Source organism: Octopus bimaculoides, chromosome 4 (assembly GCF_046866305.1).
Source record: "Octopus bimaculoides isolate indiv1 chromosome 4, ASM4686630v1, whole genome shotgun sequence".
Taxonomy (NCBI): domain Eukaryota; kingdom Metazoa; phylum Mollusca; class Cephalopoda; order Octopoda; family Octopodidae; genus Octopus; species Octopus bimaculoides.
This window is the reverse complement of record NC_142931.1, coordinates 40,118,133-40,138,525: the sequence shown is the minus strand read 5'-3', so window position 1 is coordinate 40,138,525 and position 20,393 is coordinate 40,118,133. Positions and strand designations below refer to the sequence as shown.

The 20,393-nt window shown below is 37.2% G+C and overlaps 1 protein-coding gene across 1 annotated transcript in view; it reads left to right on the top strand.

Moving 5' to 3' along the window:
• The window catches only part of LOC106879413 (coiled-coil domain-containing protein 13), an 84,258-nt gene that overhangs the window by 17,623 nt on the left and 46,242 nt on the right, over positions 1-20,393 (top strand). The window contains exons 5-9 of the mRNA XM_014928969.3: positions 424-563; positions 5,939-5,977; positions 9,909-10,022; positions 11,841-11,945; positions 15,709-15,870. Coding sequence (XP_014784455.1) covers positions 424-563; positions 5,939-5,977; positions 9,909-10,022; positions 11,841-11,945; positions 15,709-15,870 — 560 coding nt within the window. The remainder of the gene's footprint in view (positions 1-423; positions 564-5,938; positions 5,978-9,908; positions 10,023-11,840; positions 11,946-15,708; positions 15,871-20,393) is intronic.

The following is a 20,393-nucleotide window of genomic DNA, read 5'->3' as shown; positions in this document are numbered from 1 at the left end:
TGTGTGTGTGTGTATGTGTGTGTGTGTGTGTGTGTGTGTGTGTGTGTGTGTTACTGTCTCATTTCCTTGACATTGTGTGATAGTTGTAAATGGGTGTCACTGTCATGCAAGTGGTATCTTTCATTTCCAGTATTCTGTGGAAACATGTCTAGTCACAAGTAGTACCTTACTTACCTAGAAACAGATGAGGGTTGACAACAGGAAGGGCATCCAGCTGTAGAAACTCTGTCCCAACAAATTCCATTGACATGTGCAAGCATGGAAAAAACGGACATTAAAAATGATGATAATATTGATGATGATGATGATGATGATGATGACGATGATTTACTGACTTACTATTCTACTTTGACAAGACTTCTTTTTATTGATGCAGTAATCTTATAATTATATTATATTTACAAGAGAATATTTTACTTGTAGTGCCAGAGATTACAAATGATACTGCAGCTATGAAAATTGTTGAACTCTCCAAGAAACTGCGCAAAGCAGTGGCAGATCTGGAGGTTGAGAAAACAAAATCAAGATGTTTAGCAAAAAAGTATGAAGAACTGAAGCAAGAGGTAATTACGAGAATATTAATGTATCTTGAATTTTAATGTATTATTTAAAATGTTATAGTAAATTTTAATGTAAGATCAAATATATAGTGCAAGTGTTTATTGACAATAAACATCTCCAAATATAAGAATATCTGTTTCACCACGGGATTTTACATCAAGAATTTTGCAAAACAAGTAGATAGCTGTATATATATGTATACATATATATATATATATATATATACATATATATATATATATATATATATATATATATATATATATATATATATATATATATATATATATATATATATATATATATATGTTGTTGTACTTGGGGATGGTCATATTGCCAGTTTAGCCAATAAAAACACACGCACTGTATATTTGGTATTAATTTGCTTCAGCTTTCATCATCATCATCATCATCATCATCGTTTAACGTCCGCTTTCCATGCTAGCATGGGTTGGACGATTTGACTGAGGACTGGTGAAACCGGATGGCAACACCAGGCTCCAGTCTGATTTGGCAGAGTTTCTACAGCTGGATGCCCTTCCTAACGCCAACCACTCAGAGAGTGTAGTGGGTGCTTTTACGTGTCACCCGCACGAAAACGGCCACGCTCGAAATGGTGTCTTTTATGTGCCACCCGCACAAGCCAGTCCAGGGGCACTGGCAACGATCTCGCTCGAAAATCCTACAGGAGCCAGTCAGGCGGTACTGGCAACGGCCACGCTCAAAATGGTGCATCTCATGTGCCACCCGCACAAGAACCAGTCCAGGGGCACTGGCAACGATCTTACTTGGCTTGCCGGGTCTTCTCACGCACAGCACATTTCCAAAGGTCTCGGTCAGTAGTCATCGCCTCGGTGAGGCCCAATGTACGAAGGTCTTGCCTCACCACCTCAGCCCAGGTCTTCCTGGGCCTACCTCTTCCACGGGTTCCCTCAACTGTTAGGGTTTGGCACTTTTTCACGCAGCTATCCTCCTCCATTCTCACCACATGTCCATACCAGCGCAATCGTCTCTCTTGCACGCCACAACTGATGCTTCTAATGTTCAGCTTTTCTCTCAAGAGTTCAGCTTTTATATTACATTAATCTTAATCTTATTTCGGCCAGAGTTCTTTCGTCACACTTCTGTGACCTCATCAGTGGTCCTTTGTTTCCTTCTTTCTTATGTGTGTCTCACCTTGCTAACTATCAGCCATTTTGTATTTTGTATTCCTATTGTATGTGTCTACGCATGCGTGTCCTTCAATGTGTCTGTGTCTTTTGTAAGTGCATGTGTGTATGGGGAGTGTCTGTTTCACCTATATTCTCTGTTAATACGTGTTCATTTGTATTTGTTTTTATTTATTTATTTGTTCATGTGTTTTTTTTTGTTTTTTTTTGTGTTTAATTAAATTTTGTTAACGTATGTAGTATTTAATTCCATTTGTTTATCTATGTATTGTATTATACTTTGTTCATATTATTATTGGTTTATGGGTAACATGTCACATGCTGTGGTTTGTGGTTTGTTAGTGGTGTGTGTTAGTGTTCCATTCTAGTTTCCTATTCAGGCTAGGTTTCTCTTCTATTACGTGTGTAGTAGCTTCAGTAATTTGTCTAAGTGCTGCATCACTGCTATGTGTAGATAAGATTTTAATTTCTATGTTGTTGATTGAGCCTCTATGTTCTTGTTCAGTGTGCTGGTACAGAACTGATGAGTTCTTCCCTTCCTTAAGTTCCCTCCAATGTTCGTTTGCCCGCTCCCCTATGCTCCTTGCTGTTTCGCCTACATATGTCATTGTCTTATTTCTACATCGTCCCTCTGTACATCTTATACTATAGACCACATTTCTGGTTTTGCAGTTCGTTTGTGGGCTAAATCTACATACGATACAGTTCCTATCAGTGCAGGGGGTTCTACTGAAAGGGTATGTTCTACTGAAAGGGTATGTTCTACTGATAAGGAATTTAATAGGGTTGCCTGGCCTTTCAACAACCTTAATTCTTAGCTTAAGTTTGTCTAGAGCCTTTCTAAAGCGGTACGCCAGTTCGCCGCTAGGGGTGGTGTCGACGAACATGACGCTCTGGTACTTGTGGCTATTGTACCATGAGCTTGCCTTCCCTATTTTCTTCTTAGTCCTTTCTATGGTGTTCCATGATTTGCTCCTATAGAGTGGGCAAATCCCATTCCTATCGTTGCGTTTGATTGTTTCAAACTTCTTCATAGCTCCTTTATATACCCTGATCCTTTCTTTATGGCTGTAACCTGAGAACTGCATGCGGTGGACGAAATGTTGTATATGTCTCTTTAATTCTGTAGGGTCGCACATGCAGGAGACATTTTGCATTACTCTGACGAGGTCTGCCATCAATATGTTGAATTTGGCATTGTCCGCAATAGCCGAGTTCCGGTGGATCAGGTATTTGGAGGCCATAGGTTTTGTATAGTGTGAATGGAGGATTCTGGTTTTACTGTTCTTAGTTTCTAGCCAGAGTTCAGTATCTAATACAGGTAATCTATGGTTAGGGTGTTTAGTAGGGTAGTCTATCGTAACTTTAATACTCTGGTGGATGGAGTTAGCTATTTGCTGGATGCTCTCCATAGTCTTAGTTTCTATTTCTATTTCAGGGGTACTCTCTTGTGGGGGTGTCTTTACCACTAAGTTGATATCATCGACATATCGAGAGTACACATTCACGAGTATGAAGTTCTGTATCAGGCGTTCCTTAAGCCTTCTGTCCCACCATACCATGAAGAGATTGGCCACATCACCGGCGATACTAACACCGATGGCTGCCCCCTCGTCCTGGGCGTATAATTTGTTAAATTTAAAGGTGTGGCCTTTTAGGGTGACCTTTATACTAGCTCCTAGTGCATGTGCGATCATTTTCTTTACCTGGTGGATATTAGTGGGGGTCCGTATGGCTCTGGTCCATCCACTCCATCTCTCTATAGGGGTCTTCCTAGCCATAGAGGTAATTGTGGGTGGTCTACCTCTTAGACGTCTACTAGGGCAGAAATTTCTAAGGTTGTATCTATCTAGATATACATCGTCATATGTCAATCTAAGTAGGAGGCCCAGTTCTTCTGTGTTGACTTTTTGGAACTCTACTTCGCTCTCGTTGATCATCTCCACGCACTTTTCCACTGCAAAATCCACGTCGATAGATGGGTATAGTGATACCACATCCATGCTACCACTATACACCCTGTCAGGTTGCAAGTGTTGCAGTCGTTGATCCTACTGAGGAGATCTTCCGTGCTGTCACAGACATCAGGTGACATCAGTAGAACCCCCTGCACTGATAGGAACTGTATCGTATGTAGATTTAGCCCACAAACGAACTGCAAAACCAGAAATGTGGTCTATAGTATAAGATATACAGAGGGACGATGCAGAAATAAGACAATGACATATGTAGGCGAAACAGCAAGGAGCATAGGGGAGCGGGCAAACGAACATTGGAGGGAACTTAAGGAAGGGAAGAACTCATCAGTTCTGTACCAGCACGCTGAGCAAGAACATAGAGGCTCAATCAACAACATAGAAATTAAAATCTTATCTACACATAGCAGTGATGCAGCACTTAGACAAATTACTGAAGCTACACACATAATAGAAGAGAAACCTAGCCTGAATAGGAAACTAGAATGGAACACTAACACACACCACTAACAAACCACAAACCACAGCATGTGACAACATGTTACCCATAAACCAATAATAATATGAACAAAGTATAATACAATACATAGATAAACAAATGGAATTAAATACTACATACGTTAACAAAATTTAATTAAACACAAAAAAAAACAAAAAAAAACACATGAACAAATAAATAAATAAAAACAAATACAAACGAACACGTATTAACAGAGAATATAGGTGATACAGACACTCCCCATACACACATGCACTTACAAAAGACACAGACACATTGAAGGACACGCATGCGTAGACACATACAATAGGAATACAAAATACAAAATGGCTGATAGTTAGCAAGGTGAGACACACATAAGAAAGAAGGAAACAAAGGACCACTGATGAGGTCACAGAAGTGTGACGAAAGAACTCTGACCGAAATAAGATTAAGATTAATGTAATATAAAGCTGAAGCAAATTAACACCAAATATACAGTGCGTGTGTTTTTATTGGCTAAACTGGCAATATGACCACCCCCAAGTACAACAACATCTGTTTCAACACACGATTTCACATCAAAAATCTTGCAAAACAAATATATATATATAGATAAAGATAGATATGGCTGGTCTATGGTGTTACCTTGGGTTTCATGTCCACAAAGTGCTTAGCCTTACTGTGTTTCTTCAGACCCTAAAACCCCTTGGCCTATGACCTCCCTAGCAAGTGGCCTCTCTAGCAAATGGAAGAGGAAAAGACTTCATTACTGTCAACAAGCGATTGTCTCCCTTTGACCACCATTAATTGACTATGTTGGTGTGTGGATCCCAGGATGCCAGCAGGAATTTCCTGAAGTGCAAGCAAGGTCTAAAGACCTCTGTCCTGGAGTTAAGGATGTTCCCCAGGTCGAGGAAGTCCTTTAATATCCTTGTCTGTTCAGCTATGCACAATTTATAACGCTTGGTCCCATTCATATAGGGGCCTAGATTTTCTAGGATTTTCCATGATATTACATGTGGAGTTCCATCATTTTTCAGCTGCCATACATGGCTGGCTAAGGACATAGTGTATCTCCTTTCTGGGATCCTGAAGGAGGATCTGTGGTTGGAGAGGCACTGTTTGAACATATTACTGGAACATCCAGTGTATCTCCATGTGCAAGTGTTGGTGACTCGGTTTCTGTTGATGTAGATGCTGCTGCTACCACTGTTGTTGGTGTTGGTGTTGTTAAAGCTGGCACCAACAGCAACAATAGCAGCAATTTTAGACTCAAACCACATATCAATTGCTTGCCAAGTGGCTATGTTGCTGACTATATTATACAATACAAGTGCTTTCCTTCTCTTTTGCTCATATTCTCGGTATTTTTTTTTTTTGTCTTATTAAAAACACTGTGCTGAATTTGGCTGCTTCACTCTATTGGATGTTAGTTAAACAGCTTATCTTATGAACAAATGGGGTACTTATCAAGATAATGCTCTACAGTTAGAGAGCTATCAGAAGTATAAGTGATAGAGAAATAGTCAGAGGCTTTTAGTTGGATATTCCTTATTTATTTTATCTGAAATTGATGTTTGTGATGTCTATATTTTTAACCTACAGAAATTCCTATCAGTGATTCTGTTTTGTTGACACAACCAAATACATAAAACTATGAATAAGTGTTTTAAGAGTTTGTAATTTTTCTCAATCAGAATTTTGCTGTTGTAATCTTTCTGTTATTGTAACAAAAATGTTGTTCTTTTCAGGGAAAAGATACTACACAGGAACCCAAAGATATAACTGATGTGAGTATTATTTAAAATTCAATAGTCAGACATAAACATATGAGGGTTAGGCATAACATTTCAATAAACTGACATTGGTTGTTGAAAATGTACATGGTGGTAGAGTAACTTTTCCTTTGTACAAAGATACTATTTGATACATTTGCACCATTGTTTTGAACCTAACTCTCAAATCCACTTTGAAAAATTTCAGATGTACACTGTCTGCACCAACTATTTCACTGCCACTTTCACTTCATCTGTGTCATCAAATTGTCTCTGAAGACTGTCCTTCATGGTAGTGAAGAGGTGGAACTATGAGAGCAACAGATCTATGCTGTATAATGGGTGGAAGACTATTGAGCAACCCAATTTGCCAACTGCCTGATTTTGTTGCTAAGATATATGTGGGTTGTTTTCAGATTCATGCTTGGTCTCTTCTGCCTAATGGTTCCTCTAAGCTGTTTGTGTGTCTTAATATGTAACTCACTATTCATAGTAACAGCTATTTTCCAGAATATCAAAAAAAGCCATCTCCAAAAAGCAGTTATGAATTTCTGTTCCAATTTCTGTCTCTTGAACATTTTTAGGTCTTAAAAGAAGAGGTGTGATGAGCTTTTATTTCTGGAGCATAAAGATATGACCACATTTCGTTCTCAGCCACTAGAAAGGAAAAAAACAATGTATCATTGGCTTCAAACACTCCCAGCAGATCCAAGCATTCCTTCACCTTTTCTCATTCAAATTGAGTATAGAATGAATACACTAGAGTTAATTAGGAAAAATATAGCAAATTAGTATATAGATAAATTATAGAGATATAAGAAAGTCTCCAAAAATAATTTAGTGTTGAGAATGAGTGAGAAAATAATTAAACCATTAATAAGCTATAATTACATTGGCAGTAATATTAACTGGATGAAGAAAAATAGAACATGATAAATTAATGGAAGAATGGAAGTAACATATGGTTGGCTATATGTGACTTTATGTTGCATAAATTTATATATATGTTTATGACCTGGATACTAATTGAAGGCTTATAACTACTTACTTGGGTTTAATTTGCATATATGTATAATGATACATATATGCAAATTAAACCCAGTTAGGTAGTTATAAGCTTTCAATTAGTATCCCAGTCATAAACATATATATAAATTTATGCTAGATTGAATGCTAGCAAATTAAAATAAAACCTGTTAAATACTTACTTTGAAGTTTTGAAGTAAAGCTCTCAAAATTAATAAAAAAGAGAAGCAGAACCAATAATTGTCTGAATCCACTGGATTATAACAGTATTTATTTCTTTATTGCCCACAAGGGGCTAAACATAGAGGGGACAAACAAGGACAGACAAAGGGACTAAGTCGATTACATCAACCCCAGTGTGTAACTGGTACTTATTTAAGCGACCCTGAAAGGATGAAAGGCAAAGTCGACCTCGGCATAATTTGAACTCAGAACGTAACAGTAGACGAAATACTGCTAAGCACTTTGCCCGGCATGCTTATGATTCTGCCTGCTCACCACCCTGGATTATAACATTATTGCCCCACTTATTACAAATAATCTATATATATAAAACAAAAGATGTTTGTGTGTGTGTCTGTGTGTGCAATACATATGCACTTCTACAGTTTTCAACCAATTTTCACCAAACGTTACTCACATATTACTTATGTGCCAAGGATGGTCATGCACTATAATTTTTTGTCCAGAGCTCCTGTGTAAAGTGAGAATTAGAGAAAAAAGGTGTTTTATACAAGTTTTTCTCTAAAAACTGCAGTTTTCAACTGATTCTCTCTTTCTTCTCATTCTCAGTTTCTCTTGTTTACACATATTATCTCTCACCTTCTGTAATAGTTTCTCCCTTTTAGTTTATGTCTTCTTTCCTTCCTTCTTTCTTTCTTTCTTTCTTTCTTTCTTTCCTTCTTTGTTTATTTGTTTGTTTGTTTGTTTCTTACCTTCCTTCCCTCCTTCCATCTTTTTTCTTTCCTTCTTTTTTCATTCTTTCTCTCTCTTTCTTTCTTTCTTTCTTTCTTTCTTTCTTTCTTTCTTTTGTTCATTTGTTCCTTTGTTTGTTCGTTCCTTTCTTTCTTTCTTGCTTTCTGTTCAACAAAAGGTGGTGCTCCAGTATGGCCACAATCAAATGACTGAAACAAGTAAAAGAATAAGAAACTAGGCCATTTTAATCCCAAGCAATGCTGGGTATTTCTGTTTGTAATTTAATAAAGTGAATAAAATAAGTAATTTAAATCAAATTATTATATATAAAATATATAAGAAAAAACTTGAATTAAATTTAATTAAGTAAATAAATATAAATAATAAATAATCCCACTAGTAAAAGCATCAAATTAGCAGAGCAGCAGGAATAGGTTTAAAATAGTTCTAACTAGGGAAGAGTTATTAGTTGAATTTTGAGACAAATTCTATAAATTTTATTAGTTTTATAAAATCACTAATTTAAAGTTACACCCACCTATTTTATCTTGTTTGAATGATAATATGTTAAGTTTATTTAGAGCCAAACTAAATTGATGATTTTTAATAAGGTTTCATAGGGTAGTTATAATTAACAGGTCAAGAGAACATTACTGAGTGGAGTTACTCTGATCCTGGGTGGAGTCAGTAAATTTAAAAGCAGTTGAAAATAAAATATGCCATATAGTTTTTCTTCTATTTTCTTTTATTGTCTGTTCTAATCAATTATATTATTGTCTTACAACATTCTTTTTACTTTATTATTCCTGGACTGATACTCTATTAATCAGCTTAACAGATAAAGTGAACTTCAGCAGGTGGGTCGATAACTAAAGGGTCAAGTTTGAAATGCTGAAGTTCACTTTATCTGTTCACAGACATTCTATTTTAAAGCGATCTAAATTCAAATCTTCCATCAAAATTTCATGCTAATTTAAGTTTCAAGCACCAGCTTAATAATGACAAAATTATTTTACCAAGAGCCAGAAGGAATGTGGCTAGTTATTCCATCCAATATTCAAAAGGCTCAGCCAGTTTGCTGAACACAACTTAGTGTTGTATTTCCCAGGCAATGCTGGGAAATAAAATCCTAGTAGGTTATATGGTAACATAGTAAATCCTTCTGCTGTGTGTTTTATTTTTTAGTGACTTCCAACTTATTCTGCAATTTCTGTTCAGCTCCTTTCAAGGGCTCGGAGTAACAACTGTAACAATGGTGTTTCTGCTGATGCTACCTAGAGTAGGAAAGCAATGTTTTGTGATATCCAATTAATCTGGAAACTATTTCTATTTTATTTTGTTCTTTTTCATTTTCATTTTCATTTTCTCTTTGTCCGTGACACAAACTGAAGCAGATAAATGTACCCTGCTCTGGAGTACAGCACAATGTTCCTTATAGATATTACAGTTTTCCATTCATAAGCACATGTTCAGTAGTTCAACATCTTAATCTCTTTAGCTCAGAAATCAGATATATCCACTCAAAATTTCATTACCTTTATCTGTGGAAAGCAGTTTTACATAACAATATTTCTTTTTGTTATGTTTGAAACTACTTTTTGCTAAGATATGTCAAATTTACCAAGGCAACATGACTTGCTGAAAATAGCAAATTTATTTTTCAGTAGATATTTAACATCATTACAGGAATAACCATAAAATTTAATTTCACACTTAAAGGGTTAATCTCATAGCCATTATCACTATAAAAAAAGCAGTGAATTGGCAGGACCAGTAGGGGTTTAGATAAAAATGCTTTGCAGTATATAGTTATATATCTTTATATTCTGCGTTCAAATCCTGCTGAGGTCAACTTTGCCATTCATCCCTCCTTCCAGGTTCAATACAATAAAATACTAGGGAAGATTTAGGACTGGTCTTAATCAGATATACCTTCCCACAAAATATGAAGTTTTGTGCCTACTTTAGAAATCAATATTATTATAAAATTTGCTCTGCTATTTAGCTTGAAGAAGAAATCAAACAGTTGCAAGGGAAACAAAAACAAATGGAGAGTAAGATGAATGAATGGAGAAACCAGTGTCAAGTTTTGAAGCAAGAACTGAAGTTGGCTAACAAAGTAAGTATGCTATAAATGCCATTTTATTGACTTCATAACTGAATATAGTAGATAATACGATTGTAAATTATAAATGAATGAAACCACAGTATAGTTCTTTTGTTTCATTGTAAATCTTTCATTGAAATCAACTTCTATTTAAGTATTCTTTCATTATCTTACTGGTTTAAGTCATTGGACTGTGATCATGCTGGGGCATCATCTGTAGTCAACCATATTGTATTTCAATTTGGGATTTGCTTTGTTGATCTTTATTTTCAAATCACTAAGCTATGGGAGATAAACACAAACATAACACTAGCTAACCAGTGTAAACAGACACAGGCATAGTTGCACACACACACACACACACACACACACACACACACACACACACACACACACACACACACACACACTTTCTCACTCATATACACATATACATACATATACAATTGGTGCTTATCATCTCCTCACAACTTTGTCTCCTGAGAGAAAACTAATAAATATGTGGATGCATGGTGTATATGTATATATAAATATATATATATATATATATATATATATATATAAATTTAAAGAATAAAGTAAACGCATATTATAACTGCATACTTTTATTCCGACATATGTTTCAAAGAATTACAATTTATGCAATCCATGGGAATCGGTGATGTTAAAAATGTAAACTTCTCCTCAGGGAAAAGTATGAGAACCAGCTTAAACGTAAGACATTATATTCGATTATAATGTCTTACGTTTAAGCTGGTTCTCATACTTTTCCCTGAGGAGAAGTTTACATTTTTAACATCGCCGATTCCTATGGATCGCATAAATTGTAATTCTTCAAAACATATGTCGGAATAAAAGTATGCAGTTATAATATGCGTTTACTCTATTCTTTAAATTTATATATACTCAAATACCCAAAATATCAAGGAGTTTCTACTTCATAAACAGGAGTTACACCACGGTTATTTTGTGATATTTGCTACCCCGGTATCTATTAACCAATTTATTTTATCCGAGTTATTTTTTACTTGCAGAAAATAAATACATATAATAATATATATATATATATATATATATATATATATATATATATATAACTGATTGTGTCCTTTCACCTCCAACAATAGAGAGCAGTCAACATGTTTCATTTCATGTTGATTACCTCTGACGAGCATGGGGTTACGTAACACTGTTGTACCCTTAGCGCAAAGCTAATTGGTAAGATGAGCTGTGATGGATATATAATAACTGTACACTTCAGATAATACACCCACTCTGTTGATAGTGCATCTTTTTCCTGACTTATGGACTTTTAGATGACTTATGCTATATATATATATATATATATATATATATATATATATATATATATATATATATATATATATATATATATATATATATATTATATATATATATATATATATATATATATATATATATATATATATATATGGATATCTATATCTATCTATCTATCTATCTATCTATCTATCTATCTGTCTGTCTGTCTGTCTGTCTGTCTGTGTGCCTGTCTGTCTGTCTGTCTGTTTGTCTGTCTATCTATCTATCTGTCTGTCTATTTATCTATTTATCTAATCTTTCTCTCTCTCCCCCTTCTCTCTCTCACATACACACACTCTCTCTCTCTCTCTCTCTCTCTCTTTCTCTCTCTCTCTTTCTCTCTCTCTCACACACACACTCCCCCCACTCTCTCTCACACACACACTCATACACTCACGTTTATTTATATATTTACATATATAAACTCCCAGATACTTACCCATAGTGTAATGTTGATATATTCCTTTTTGTTTTCATTCTTTTTAGGTTATTAGTCAAGAGGTTGGAGAAGGGGCAAATATTCATGCTTTGCTTTCTGAAAGTTCTTCATGGAAAGGACGAGCACAGCAAAATCTCACTCTACAGCAAAAGGTAACTATCGTTTTGTAAAAAGTAATGGAAAATAAAAATTTCTTGTGATATGAAATAAATACAAAAAAGCATTAATGAAAATCTGTTGGACAATGAACATAGATGAATTGAAGTTAATGTAATTGAGGAGTTAACAATAAAAACAAAAACTGAAACACATTATGACTAACTGTCATGTACAGTTGTCATTTCTAGGTCAGAATATGAACTATTGCTTTGTGACGTGTGACATTTTCTTGAGTGGCTTAAGCACCCCATATACTCTTCATAACTTTTTTATTTTTCAGAATTTTCCGAAAATTTTTATGAATTTGTGTTCTACATAGGGGAATTCATGCAGTTAGGCAAAAAATTTTTTCGTGTGTGATTTAAGGGCGATTTTACTGTTCTTTTTAGCACATCTCACGACCACCTGATACGTTCCTCATTTCTTTGTCACTCTGACATGTATTGATGTTTCTCAATATTTTTCTCCCCATAAACACATTTAATGCAGCAATGATGCACCCAAGGGTGGTCCACTGCTGGGATTTAAGCAAAAAGTTCAGACTGACTGTATTTTAAACACTGATTTTTAAAAAAAATTGAAAAAAGTAGAACTTTGGGGATTTATGATGGCAGGAGGGGTTAAAAAAATTAAGAAAAACAATTTATGAATTCCCATGTGTTGAACACAAATTCACGAAAATTTTCTGAGAATTCCCCAAAATAGAAAAAGTTATGAGGGATTTTATGGGGTGCTTCAACCAGAATTTCACTGAAAGAAGTTAGATTTTGCTGCTTCTTTACAGTAGAATTTATGACAAAAAAAAAAAAAAAAGAAGGTATGGCTAAATGGTTAAGAAGTTTGCTTTGTTGCCATATAGTTTCAGGTTCAGTCTGTGTATGTGTGTGTGCCTGACTTTGTGTTTGTCTCCTCCCATTGCTTTGACAACTGGCATTGGTTTGTTTACATCCTCATAACTTAGCTGTTTGGCAAAGACACTGATAGATTAAGTACCAAACTTAAAGAAAAAGTAAATTCTGTGGTTGATTTGTTCAGATAAAAACCTTCTTGGCCCCAGCATGGCTGCAAGTCTGGTGACTGACAATAGTAAAGGATATGAGTTAAAGAAGTAAAAAGAAGGTAAATTCATATTAAACTTGCTTTGTGAAATCCACATATTCAATGTAGAGTTCAATTGAATTGCAGCCAGACATATTTCTAACAAATTATACAAATTAGTCTAAAGTAAATGCACAATGCTCATAATCTTATCAGGCCCTTTTGGACTGGTATGATTGATGTTGTTGATATTAAAGCTATGCATTTCTTGACCACCACCATTATCATCATCATTATTATAATCATCATTTAACGTCTGGTGTCCATGCTGGCATGTGTTGGATGGTTTGACTAGGGCTGGTAAGCTGAGGGTCTGCACCAGACTCTAGTTTGATTTGGTATGGTCTCTATGGCTTGATGCCCTTCCTAATACCAACCGCTCCGAGAATGTAATGGGTGCTTTTACATGCCACCGGCACGAACACTAGTTGCTGGACATCAGTATCTGCCATGACTAAAATTTCACTTGGCTTAATGGGTCTTCTTAAGTACGGCATATTGCCAAAGGTCTCAGTCACTAGTCATTGCCTCCATGAGGTCTAACACTTTTTATGTGCCACCAGCATGGGTGCATGGGTGCTGTTTATGTGACACTGGCATTGGTTACATTGGCTCAGTAAGATAAATGGGGACAGGGATGAGCCAATATTCTGTGGCCTCTATGTTGGTCATGATTGGGTACGAGCTCCATGGCTCCACACCCGGGACGCCATGGAGCGACACGGCTTTGGGCTCACCGTCACATCGGTGCGTGCAGTCCAGCTCCTCCTCACGTGGGGTCGGTTGGTCCTGTTAGTCATGAGCAAAGTGTGGCCTGCAGGAGTTTCTGAATAGTGCAACTAATGAAGTTACCTTGAGTATTTTTAGTAGTTTGGCCTGCCTGATGTTGATTTATGTCTCATGTAGCCCGCTTCTTAAAAAAAGTTGTTAATGTCTGCTCTATTTTATCATTTAATTTGCTACAAATAGTAACCAAAGCTTCCTCAAACCAAATCCTACTCCCTAAAAGAAAGAAGGACACCTTGGATAATGTAGTCCTAGAATACATTGTCTGAGTGAAAGACAAGATGGTCACATTTGGAATGCATTTGATCATAGGTCTTTTGATCATGACTGACTTGGGGTTGAACAATAACAAGATAGGAAGTGGGAAGAATATGACAAGAGGAGAGTTCTAGAGAGGAATGATGTAGTAAAGTGCTTAGTACAAAATCTGTCAAGATGAGACAGAGCAGAGATGACAGAAATCCTCATTGAATTATTACTCATGATCACAGAAATGACAAATATTCATGATCAGAGCTTAAAAAGATAAAAGCGGTTTTTTTCACTCAAGTGGCAATTAATTGGTGTCTTTTATGAAATAATATGTTATTTATCAGATAACTCTAAGTTTTTATTTCCTATTGTTAAGTTGCTTCATATTTGAAAGCTTAACAATACAAAATAAACATATATATTACAAAATGTTTATTTAGAATAGCTTAAGAAAATACCCAAGAGAAATATCTAGCATAATAAACAGAAATGTGCCAGGTCTCATATTTGTAATATTCATCATTATCCTCATCATCATCATAATTTAACATCTAATTTCCTGTTTGCATGGGTCCGCCGGAGTTTATTTGAGACAAATTCTCTACAACCAAGTGCCCTCATCTGTTTCCAAACAAGGCAGTTATTCCCCATGGCCAGACATGTTCTTGCATAGCATTGGAAATGAATGACACTACATGTATGACTGACACTCAATTGCAACTATCATGTAATGTCAAGGTGCGGGGCAGACACACACACGCACACACGTATGCATGCACGCATGCACACACACACACACACACACACACACACACACACACACACACACAGAGGCTTTTTTCAGTTTCACTCTACCAAATCCACTCACAAAGTTTTAATCAGTTCAGAGTTACAGTAGCAAATGTCTTCCCACACAATCACACCTGCATAATATTGTGGGTTGAAAAACTTTACCAGCTGAAATGAAGAAGAAATTATCATAGTAGTCCAAAACTACTTCAAAGAGAGTTTAAAATCTGAAAACAATAGGTAATGGAAATAACTTCAACAAGATCAGTTATTCAAGGTTTTTAGACAATATAGTCATTGCAAACTGGAGTGGATCTGGTCATTAAAACCAACTGAGAGAAACATTTGATTTGTTTGTCTTATTAAACTTCATCAACAAAGCAGATTGTACTCAGCGGGTAAAACTAAGTCTGAGTAGTATACATATATAGAATCTCTCTCTCTCTCTCTCTCTCTCTCTCTCTCTCTCTCTCTCTCTCTCTCTCTCTCTCTCTCTCTCTCTCTCTCTCTCTCTCTCTCTCTCTCTCTCTCTCTCTCTCTCTCTCTCACTCTCTCTCTCTCGCTCTCTCTCTCTCTCTCTCACACACACACACACACACACACACACACGCAGTAGCAGCAGCCACATAATACTGTAGATGGAGGAAAAGGAAAATGGGAGGAAGAATGTTTGACATGTCAGGATGAGAGAACAGGAGAACAGGACTTTATAGGTACAGCGTAAGTGAGTGGTCTCGGGATATTTTTGTGTAGGGCAGAGCAAGACTTTAACAAGTTTTTGATTGAAATAACTAAACTGATTATTGTTTATCGCATTTTCTGTTGTTAAAGGTTTCTGAGTTGAAGCAGCAACTGAAACAATATCAAAATAAAACCACAAACAAAAATAATCCTGACAGTAAAAGCAATGTCAGTGAAGCCAGTATTTCTGAACAAAGCAGCAGTAACCAGGCATTGAGGCAATTAATTAAAAGCAGAAAGGAGAATCAGGAAGTAAGTATTTCTATAAATATATGATGCTTCCAAACCTTAGTATTAATGTTTCTGAAATGACCATATAATTGATTGTGATAAAATCACCACCACCACCACCACCACCACTACTACCACCATCATAACCACCACCACCACCATCACCACCACCACCACCATCATCATCATCATCATCATCATCATTGCTTAACGGTCACCTTCCATGCAAGCATAGGTGAGGCAGTTTCGCAAGAGCCAGCCAGGCAGAAGCCTTCACCAGACTTCTGTGATTGTTTTGGCAGGATTTTTACAGCTGGATGCCTTTCCTAACACCAACCACTCAGTAGAGTGGACTTAGCGCTTTTTACGTGGCACAAGCACTGGTGAGGTTTGTTTTGGCAAGGGTTTTACAGCTGGATACCCTTTTGAGCACCAACCACTTTACAGTGTGGACTGGGATGCTTTTAAGTGGCACCTGCACTGACAAGATCACCCAAATACTTGCAAGACAAGAAAATAAAACTTTAAAGAGGGGAGGGGACATTGGTGGAAGTGATCTTGTGTCAGATGATGAAAGGTTATAGTGAGACAGGGAGGCAGAAACAGGTGTCTTGCTGTAGAGGAAGTACAAGGTTACCTGGTGAGAGAGAGAGAGAGAGAGATCAGGACTGAAGACAGAAACAGGTGTGCTACTGCAAAGGAAATACATGGTTATCCAACCTGAGGGAAGTGCAGGAGAAGGAGAGAGAGAGAGTGGGAGACAACAAGTTATAGATGGTGGCAAGTGTCAGGGCATATGCTTGAAGTTCGAATGTCATAATATAAGTGGCAGGATATTGCGAAGGAAGTGTGATTAAAGAGTGCAGAGGGAGGGAGTGAGTGGCAAAAATCTGGGTATATATATATAGAATCGGGGGGGGGGGGGCTACCAGATAGCAATGATACAGAAGAGCAGGGCTGTGAGAACTAGGCATAGTGGCAGAAGAATGGGAGTATTCCTAAATCTGTAAGCCGGGCTGTGGTGACTGATAAAAAGGACCCAAACAAGGGGGATAAAATTAGCAATTTTAAAAGATTTTGGTCAAGGTGTTAGCAAAGAGGTTGGAGCAGATCGTGGGCGACCTTGTCAGAGAGACGCAAACTTGCGCCATTCCTGGCAGATCAATACATGACAATCTCCACCTCATATGCTACACCTTAGAACAGGTTGGGAAAATTACTGGCAAAGGTGGGGCACTGGTGCATTTAGACCAGTCTAAAGCTTTCGATAGGGTCAACCATCAGTACCTGGTGGCGATTCTCGGGGTGGCTAGGCTGGGCCTGACTTTCTGAGGTTGGATCGCTGCTATGTACAGCAACATCAAGTCTGTTGTCTGTATGAATGGTTTCCTTTTGAAACCATTCAAGATAAGGCGCTCTGTTGGCCAGGGATGTCCCCTGTTCTTGCTTTTGTATGTGTTAGCTCTTGAGCTATTGATGTGAAGGTTGGAGGCTGTAGGGTGAGGGGCAACCTGCATGATCTGAGTGGAGGGAAGACAGTGACTGCATATGCGGATGACGTCACCATCATCATGTTGGATGAAGGGCAGCTACCTTGTGTGGAAAACGCTATCAGAAGATACGAAGTGGTGGCAGGAGCAAGTAGTATTGGCAGGAGCAGTCAGTCAGCTTGCAACTCGGCACCCTGGAGAGGCAAGTTGATGTTGTCCAATAACATCATAGGACGTTGGATGGAAGGTCCTGTTAAGATGCTAGGGGTCTGGTTCAGTCCAGACCTCCAGATAGAGAAGAATTGGGGTGAGGTCACAAGCAAGGTGACAGCCCTAACCCAGATCTGGTATGGAAGGGAGTTATCACTGCTAGAAAGGGCGGAGGTGGCAAGGGTGTTTATTGCTTCTGTTATCACCTACCATCTGACAGTTGTGCTTTGTCCTGATTTGTGGCTAGGTGAGTTGGAGAGACTCCTCTTTCGCTTTTTGTGGAAAGGGAGGCCACTTGTAAGGTGCTCCATCTGCTGCCAAAAATTGTTAAAGAGTGGACTAGGGATGTGGCTGAAGATGCGCAAATTTGTGCTGAAGCTTAGGCATCTCTGGCGTCACCTGGATGGTGAGCAGGTGTGGTCACCACTCATGAAGTTCCTCTTTCACAGTTAATCTCCTTTTGGGATTTAGATCCATGGATCAGGTGAAGACCTAGGCTAGCGAGTGGCAATTGGAGTGTCAATGGGCACTCGTGCTTCTCTCTCGGGTGAGCCATACTGGCAACTGGAGTTCTACCACGGATTTTTATAACAGGTAGTGAAACATATGTCTGATGATGTCCTGGAGGAGTCTCTAGGCTTCAATGGAAAGGAGTTGGTCAACCTGTTCGGGAGGACTTTCGAGCTGGGGTATCTGGATAATTACCAGAAATCCCTGGCCTGGTTGTGTTACCAATTGACTTTACTTTTTTAAGAGAGATTGTCGAGGCATGGTAGTACCATCTCGCTGATATGCCTGAGGTGCAGGTGGGACAGTGAAACTGTTCTGCATGCCTTCGTGGAGTGTGTGGAGTTAAAGGGATTAATAATCTACGTTGAACAACTGTTGTCAATGATATGATGAGTACAGCTGTTGGCTGAATTACTTATCAAGATTGTTCTGCTCCCTTCCCTTTTCAGGAGGGGAGAGACAGTTTTTTCTGTACCTTAACCAAACTGAAAGATACATTGTGGAAGACTCATGAAAAAGGGATTGTGACAGGTACCTTCGTTTCCGGCCAAGGTATAGTTAATTATTTTAACTATCACCTAAAAAGTAAGATCAGGCTGGAAAGGAGATACCTGTTGCATAGCATATTTCTAAAAAGATGGATGAATGTAGTGAGAAAGTTAGGAATGGATGGAGCCAGCTAAGCTCAGCCACCCAAAAGAGAAAAAAAAGAAATGTTGGTCTCAACAGCAGTGGGTCTATGAGCTCTGGTAAATCACATTTTTATTTATATTTGTATCACTACTTGTAATTAACAAACTTTTAATCGATCATAATGAACTATAATTTTTTTAAAAACAGGAAAACACACTCATAATATTTTGTCTGTTTTTGTATTGTCCCTTCTGTGTTGGGCCCTTAGTGGCCAAATAAAGAAATAAGAAACTAGAGTGTCATATGTGCAGCCATATATTATAAAGAGTCATAGAAGTTAAAAAGAAGAGATATTGTTGGATTACATGTTGGTGATTTGAACAGTTGGTGAATGAATATACAATAAGTCTGCAGCTACATTAAAACATCATAACAGTGGTGACAAGGATTTGAACTACACACAAAAGTAGTGTCAAGGATTCTAACTTCACACACTTCACAAAAGTGGAGGGGAAGTTTCAAATTCCATGCAGTGAAAATTAATATAAAACAACCCACTTCATGATAGTGAGACATTCAAAGCATGGAAGAACTGTTAATCTCTGTGGTACAACAACAACAACAGTTGCAACAACAACAGTTGCAACAGCAACAAGAACAGCGGAAACAGCAACAACAACAACAGCAAACTCAGCAGTTGTTAGAATTATTGCTGCAGTCGAAGAACACGTCAGGTTTGTTTTCAGCGGATGGAGTAGCTAATGCAATTGAGGAATTTGTTTATAATCCTGAAGAAGGGATTATGTTTTCAGCATACTTTAGAAGGTATGAGGAAATATTTAAGGGAGAATGTAAAAGTTGGACAGATGAAAAGAAGGTAAGGCTTCTCTAATGAAAATTAGCACTTGCAGAACACGAAAAATATTGTAATTTCATCTTGCCAAGGAAACCACCAGAAATTTATTTCGAGGAAACAATTAGCCTATTAGCAAAGATATTCAGCGAAAGGAGTTCATTATTTAACATTCGCTGGGAATGCCTGAATTTGAAAAATATGAAACAGATGACTCTGTTACGTATGCAGGTATTGTAAACAAAGAATGTGAAAAATTCAAGCCAAGTGAGTTGACTCCAGACATGTTCAAATGTTTAATCTTCATAAAAGGATTAACTACAAGTAAAAATGGGGAAATATGAGCTTGAATATTAACAAAATTAGAGCAAGATACTAAATTAACTTTACAAACAGTGGTGGAAGAATGCCAAAGGATAATTAATCTATGACAAGACACAGAAAAAATTGAAAGGGACGGTGTAAATATACAGGCATATTGACCTATAACAAACAAGGCAAAAATAAAACAACCAAGACCCAAACCGTACTATGGTTGTGGGGAAATACATTTTAAAAGAGACTGCCCTTTTAAGAATAAAAAATGTTTTAGTTACAGTAAAACAGGACATAAGAAATTCACATTGTTGGTTAAAGAAAGGAAGGAATGAAAGTGCAAGTAAGAAGGTGTTCTCAATGAAAACAGAAATCAAGGAACAAAAAAGAAAATTTGTATTTGTAAAAATAAATAACATAAATACAAAATTGCAATTGGATACAGGAAGCGGTATCTTGCTAATAAACACTGATACATGGAAAAAGATTGGAACGCCTACTTTCAAGAAAACGTTAAAAATTGCTTGTGGTAT